General features: G+C 41.3%; 1 protein-coding gene across 2 annotated transcripts in view; it reads right to left on the bottom strand.

The window, feature by feature from the left end:
- Positions 1-1153: 1153 nt before the first annotated feature.
- LOC137980424 (anaphase-promoting complex subunit 1-like) overlaps positions 1154-7500 on the bottom strand; it is a 64389-nt gene continuing 58042 nt past the window's right edge. For both annotated transcript variants that reach the window (XM_068827868.1, XM_068827867.1), the window contains exons 54-59: positions 7361-7408; positions 6285-6371; positions 4861-4956; positions 4531-4641; positions 2137-2212; positions 1154-1661 (exon numbers count right to left, since the gene is read on the bottom strand). In XM_068827868.1, coding sequence (XP_068683969.1) covers positions 1570-1661; positions 2137-2212; positions 4531-4641; positions 4861-4956; positions 6285-6371; positions 7361-7408 — 510 coding nt within the window. In that variant the 3' untranslated portion in view covers positions 1154-1569. The remainder of the gene's footprint in view (positions 1662-2136; positions 2213-4530; positions 4642-4860; positions 4957-6284; positions 6372-7360; positions 7409-7500) is intronic.

Genomic DNA, 7500 nt, shown 5'->3' on the forward strand with positions numbered 1-7500 from the left:
TTTGTATACTACTTACCCACCGACGCAGCACCACAGTTTCTTTAGAAACTAACCCTTCATTCTTTTGAGCAGAATACTTAGCATGACACTGCAAAACCACAAAATTAAACACTTTCATGTTCAACTTGTTTTAAAATTACTCCTTAATTTTTGCGCGAAATTTCAGCGTTAATTCATAAGTTCACATGTGAAATTACAATGTTGCCATAGCAACTTTTCCTATGGTGCCAAAATGGCGTCTTATGAACGTCATTTGTCACACAGGATATTAATAGCTAATAAAATGGTATACTCGTAAAATAAGAGAATAATTTCACTTGCATTTTGTCCAAAATCAAATAATTTTCATCGCCTTTAAAACGCGCGTGAAATTATTCCCCAATTTTACTCGTCAGCATTTGATTACCCATACCAATTACCCTCTAGCTTAATCGTCTTGCCACGAGGAACGATCCTACCGCACGCGGGAAAGTCAGGAAATACGACCATTGTGTTTTACGTAAAGTAAGCATTGGTGATGGTACGATTTTTGTCGCATGCGACAGGATTACGACAGGCCTACAACTCGTTTAGGGCCGATTTACACGATACGATTTTGTCGCATGCGACAAGCTCACGCCAGGCCTACGACATGAATTACGATTGTCGCAGCGTTTTAAAACATGTTTTAAAATGTTACGACACTTTTTCTGACGTACACAACAATAATAAATCATGTCGTGGGCCTGTCGCAAGCCGTTGTCGCATGCGACAAAATTGTACCGTGTAAATCGGCCCTTACGATTGTCGTGTACGTCAGAAAAATTGTCGTAGTTAAAACATGTCTTAAAACGCTGCGACCCGCGGCCTGTCGAAAGCTTGTCGCTTGCGCTAAAAATCGTACCATTTAAATCGGCCCTAAGAAATGTTGCATGCGCAGACTGAATGCTTAAAAGGTTTAAACTCGGAACCAGCAGCGGTACCTCTGGACGCGTTGCCAGAGAGTCGTACCATGGCGATACACCCCGAAATTTCAGATTTTTGTTTTTGTTTCTTCTTTTTTGGAGTGTTTGTAAATTATTTTGATACTGTGAAGTTACTCGGGTATAATGGGTAAAACGTTACGGCCACACGAGGGGTTTCATGGATGAAATGACCACACAAATAACTCTGCTATAATTTAATAAGATTTAATTGGGCTTTGTTGTTTCTGACATAATCAGTAACTTTTATTGTCATAGAAATGCAGTTGGTTTGCGTTGACTGACTGTCGAGAGACATCTTGGGTTATCAATCTCGGACAACAGCAAAGGCCACAACGACTCCTTTTTGAAGAATAGAAAACGGAATTTGAAGAAAATGCAAACGTTGAGATATTTGTGGCTTCGACTCCGTCGTTGCTGAAGCCAGCCGTTCGTTTCTATTCATTGATTTTTCTTCAGTTGTTGGAGTTACTATACGAGAGACATGACTTGGATCAATATCATGACCTCTTTCCTCCTTCAATGAACTGTTATTTGTTCGATTGTTGAGTCCGTGTCTCTCCCACAGCTGAATTTGACGTCTAACAGGTTGTTATAGAACTGGGAACTAGCTTTGAGCCTGCAATCTTAGCAGGACAGTCATTGCTTCTCTGAGATCGCCCAATTCCTGCGGCATCATGGGTGAGTTGAGAACGTCACCTGAATAAGTAAGCATGAAACAACAGGAGTAACATGAAGCAGTATGCAAAGACAAATACCAAACAAGCGGCCTGGCCCTGGTTGCTCGAAGCACGGTTATCGCTAACTAGTGTTAAATGCCATGGAAACCTACAAGTCATGACACCTCTTAACTAAAGGTTAGCGCTAACCAGGCTTCGAGAAACCGGCCCCTGGTCACCAACTAACGCTTGCTCAAAGCAACATCACCCGGGCAGTGGCAACAATGGAAGGCTGTTTTCGGCCTGGTTACGCATAATCGGAATGACAGAGCCGTCGAATACATGTGGTAGATAGATGAACGTTTTCCTTTCCACTGTAACAGCTCTTGATATCCATACAATTCAAGAGTTCAAACAAAAACAAAGGAAGCACATGAAAATCTGAAGACTATATCAACTCTACTCTCGCACGGATAATCAACGCCAAAGGCATGAAAACTGCTACAGGCACTTACTTTTTTTCGTAATGCGATCAAAGGAATCTTGCAAAAGGAACTGGTATTCTGCAATTAAGTCTGCACTGACGAGAGGCTGTAAAGGAGAGAATGATACAAAGATAGCCGAGTTACTCCATGTTATTAAAGGTCCTACGAGAAGATATGTTTGACCAACGCATGCATAAGCACCGCCAACATATTTATTTATTTAACTTTGCCAGTCAAGCTGATAGAGCGCCACAACAGCTTGCGCCAATTACTGTAGTCCCTTGACAATATAAACTAATGATAAAAAGCAAGTACAATAATTAAATATACACTACATTATAAACTAGAAACGGCAAGTGATAGGCGCGGCTAGGCCTCTGGCCGTGTTGCACGAGGGGCAGATGGAACGCCATGTCCGTGGATTTTCCGGGTCCAAAATCGAGAGAGCCTGGTTATAATAAAGATTAAGTTTGCACTTGAAAGAACTGAGATCAACTGTGTTGAGCCTAAGGTCCTCTGGTAGGGTATTCCAACTTCTAGTATTTCTCCTAAGGTACAATCTCTAGAAAGTTAAAGTTTTACATTTCACAGGTCGGAAAAGGGGAGCACTAGGATTGCTTATTTAGAGGCATTAGTTTGTTGAGAACTAAGACAACGCAGCTATGCTTGAAAGTGACTATTTAGCTTAGGATTCCGAAACAGGGAGTTCCAACATACGCACCATATAAGGCGTGGTACCCTAGGCAAATGCGGATGATTTGTCAATCGTCCATGGACACATACAGAGAGTGTTCGACACTAACGCTTGCCCGATTGCCCGGGGCAAGCGAAATATATCCGTGGGCAAGTAAAACAACTCTAAGCCTTGCCCGATCGGGCAATCAGAATTTTTGGTCGACTAATATTTTGCAGAACGATTTGATTTGCAACGAAGAATGTAACTAGTAATATGACGCAGTCGCCGCAAACGCGATAAAAAAAATGTTACATCGTTTTGCTGCCATTTATTTTCCGTTAAAAATATATTGGTACAAACCTCAAAACAGATTGGAAGAAGGAACATGTTCGCAGCTGCCATCTTCAAGTCCGCGCGAAAAGATGTTTGTTACAATGGAACCCAGTTTCTGCACGGCCAAATACGCTACGATACTTTGATATCGAACAAGTGCACAAGAAAATTTTACCTTTTGTCAGGCAATTTCAACCAGCTTTGAAAGGCTTAAAGACCATAATATTGGATAAACGGCATTTAATTCAAAACCAGCCTAATCTCAGAGAGATATAGTAAAGGAATCGCCCTTGATGTGTTATAGAAAAAAAAATCGCTTAAATGTATGCTTATCAAAGCAAAACTGTGAAGGCTACCAGAACACCATGGACACAGCAGGAGTCGCGTTGGTCTGTCAAACCCATTTTACACACATTTTACTCAAAACTGACCTTTTTACGAGCCCCCTTTGAGTTTTAATGGGCCACATGTATTTAGAAGGCTGGCAACGAAAAAAAACATGGGCAACAAAAAACACAGAACTAGTTGCCCAAAGGGCAAAGTACTAAGAAAGTAAGTGTCGAACACTGACAGAGCTCCGTGGAAATGTGTGCAATAGGAAAAAGTTCCTAAAGGCAATGTATCCGTAATATGTGATAAGATATTGTCTATAGTTCTCGTTCTAAACTACCAAGTCATTTTTTCTCGCCATGGATAGATATTAGTTGATCCCCATCTTGGATTATCACTTGTGCTTGAATGAATCCGAACAAAAGCAGAACGAGAAGCGACCTTTTTTTAGTGCGCCCGCGTAAGGACAAAGGCTCCGGCTCCGACAACGCCACAAAACAATAATAGGGAGCTTAAGCAACGACAACGGCGACGGAAACGAGAACGTTATCTCAAAATATACATTCGCGTTATTGTAATCGCTTCGTTACTATTTCAACTTTTTAAATATGACGTGGGTGTGGTAGTTCCTCAAAATGACGCTGGTAGGAACGGCGCTCAATTTAGGGCAGAAAAGGAAAATTTATCCTCAAGTAATGACGTTGTCCATAAAACCTCAAATTTGGCTATTTCACGTTGTAGTTTTGCTGACGACGGCAAAGAAATGGACAAAAGTGAAAAACACACGTGCAGAGCGTGCAAAGCTATTGCGTTTGCTCACTAAATATGCAAATTTGTGACGTTCTCGTTGCCGTCGCCGTTGTCGTTGCTTAAGCTCCCTAATATTATTGATGCACGCACGTGCGGAACACATTTCAGTACATTTCTTTGCCGTACTCTACGAAATGAACAACTTCAAAAACCCCCAAGAGTTAATGAACAAGCAGCACAAGCCTGGTCTCGTCCGCAGAGCTCTGTTGACTTAACAACGGTTTTTTTAAACTGAGTTTTCTGAGAGCATTTACCAAACCCGTAACCGAACGTACCTTTCTAGAGAAGTTCCTGGAGATCCTTGGAAACGTGTTCCTGTAGAATGTCAGGGCTAACTTCATTTGCCATATGGCACTGGGAAGAGACTGATCCAGGTTGTGAACAATCTGAATTGAAAAAAAAAAAAACAAAAAAACGAATTAGCAACCTCGTCCCAGGGTCTTCTCGCCTTTAAATCCTGACAAGACGCCGTGTTGAAAGTCGAGAAAACCATGGCCACGAGGTTGATTGATTTATAGACGATCCCTACCCTCTCGGGTGGAATTACACAACACAGAAACAGGAACGAAAAACTCGTTTTTATAGTAAACACGGCGATATAATACCTGCCACATGCGCAGTAGCGTTTTGAGGACATCCGGTTTTTCTTCTGTGACGCATTCCACCAAGGCAGACGAGATAAAAGAACTCATCTTTTTCTCCTTGCCAAAAAAAAGAAAGAATTTTTTCAGGATATTTTAGCGGTCAGTCTCCTTCGTTCGTGCATCCTTAGGCAATCATTCATAAAAAAATTTAAGTTTAGGTACACAGTAAGCATGACGATCATCATACTTGTAACATAAGCATAAGAGAAGTGATCTACGCGGGTGCAGTGACCTGCAGAATCGGAATCGACGGGATATGATTGAACACTTTTACACTTGAACGTCCGCCGACAGCAAAAACACCCGATTCCTTGAGTATGCTTACATAACGTCCCGTTTACTCAATAGGGAGTTTAAGATCTGCGACGAGACGGTAACGAAAACGTGATTTAAAATTGCAAGTTCAGGTTTATTAATCTTTGTCGTCGTTACGTCGGCTCGTCTATCTTCTAAAAACTAGTGTAACTTTCCAGGAACTGAATTAGGAGATGCGGTATTGAATCTACGACAGAAAATTCAAATTCGCTGCCTTTTGTTCACGTTCTCCGTAAAACTTGAGAATTGGTCATTTCACGTCGTAGATTTGTCGAAAACGTGAAAGAAATGTACAAAAACTAAAAATGCACGTGCAGAGCGTGCAAAGCTATTATTTTTGCTCATTAAATATGCAAAATTTGTGAAGTTTTCGTTGCCGTCGCGTCGTAGATCTTAAACTCCCTAATATATCACGTGACAGAGGCCTAAACATATGCATTAGGAAATAATTACTTCATTAAGCTTATGCATATGATTGAATCACTTCCAGTTTACACTGCTTCCACTCATGCTTATCCCCTTGCTTTTGAAGATGTTTATGCCACTGCGCCAGACCAGTGACGAAGGCGGTGGCAAAGAGAACCACAGTCAACGATAAGTTTGAATGAGGAAAAATCAATCGTGTTATCTGTGAAGAAGGCATTTTGGTACATTTGTCACTCGTCCCTTAAGATCAACAACCAGGAAAGATCAAACTCGAAGGTTTTTTAATTAGATCAAGCCTCACACGACAAAACGTCTACCCTTCGTTCGTTTTAGCGCCGCCCCCACCGCCGCCTAACGTGCTGGAAGAGAATGGAGGATGCAAAAGTCGATTGCCGCTTCTAACAAAATTGTGACGCATAAAATGTCATTATGCATTGGTCTTCCGTTTCACACGTTAGTAAACATTAAGGAAATTAAACGCAGCGCGTATGTAAAACAGAGAAGCCCGCGCGAACTGTCTACCACTGTTGACATATTTACGCAAAACTGAAAGTATTGTCTATTGAAATGTCAACCACGTACGATTTTATTGTATTTCCATCTTCCCCATCCCTTCCCGAGTCCCTGCTACTTCAGTTGCTTACCTTGTCATTTGACCCATTTTCATCGTTGAATAACTCAGCAAGAGCAATAAGGTTGGGATCTGAGGAAAAGCTTCGAACGACTTCGACCTTAAAATCAGAGAAAATGGGAGAGAGGTTGGTATTAAGGTTACCATGTAAGACACATTTTGGAGCACTCTTCCATAAACGTATTTTAGTTTAAATAATTTTCTGCACCGAAAAGAGGACGGATTTTGCGATTTGTTTTGAGATCTTTCAATTTTCATTCGCCAAAAGAGTTAGTAAAACTTGCAGTTATTTGACCCAGGACATTTCGGCGACTGACAGGCGTGTGCCTTCCATGATTTGACGTTACAAACTGCTTTACAGAGAAGAAATTATTTGAAGATATCAATGCAATGGTCTTTGATAACTCAACTCGCGTCCACGCGTCTCTTAGTTCGGCCGGGGGACGAAGGACTCCTAATTTTGTTCACTTGCGCGGAAACAATAAAAGCAAAATCTTTCCAAAGAAACTGCAAGTGTCTTTAATACAGAATCCGGACGAATTTTTCCACCAGTTAGAAAAAATTCAACGAGACATTCTGTTTACACCGAATCGTGCGATGTTTTTGCCTTGTCCACAGGAAACTGACGGACAAGGTTAAATTCCCTCCTTTGTCAATGGTTGTACCATAAGCCCAAGCGCGAAGCGGAACTTTACGAAATCTAAATTTCTTCTTCAAGCCGAGTTACGACACATCTGTGCAACCAGGCCTTTTCCGGTCAAAAATTCAACGGTCAAGGTGGTCACACAGAGTCAGCAATTTTGTTATTATCAGTAACGCCTAAAAATTCCTATCCGATTTTCAAGTGCAATTTTTTAATTGCCAAGCGATTACGTTTTCGCGCGGCTAGAGTGCATCCTGTGAACGCAACACCTAAACGCACGAATTTTCAATTTTCGTTCTTTTTGTGGACCTTCGCACGGTTTGACGGTCTGAAAACAGTATGTTGTAACGGTCAGTGTAACTTCCACCATTTCATTGGAGCAAATGGAAAAAATCACTTGTACTTACACCAAATCACAAAGGGCAAATTCAACTAAGATCTTTTACCTGTTCTGTTTGGGCAGCGAAGGTTCTTGCGAGAATGTTTCGATGTCCCTGTTGAAGTGAAGCAAAGCATAATTTACTTTCGAGTTCGCATGCTCAGAACGACATGTCGCCTCGCGATAATGCACGTACTCGTTTTTTAA

Source organism: Montipora foliosa, chromosome 12, assembly GCF_036669935.1.
Source record: "Montipora foliosa isolate CH-2021 chromosome 12, ASM3666993v2, whole genome shotgun sequence".
NCBI classification, from domain to species: Eukaryota; Metazoa; Cnidaria; class Anthozoa; order Scleractinia; family Acroporidae; genus Montipora; species Montipora foliosa.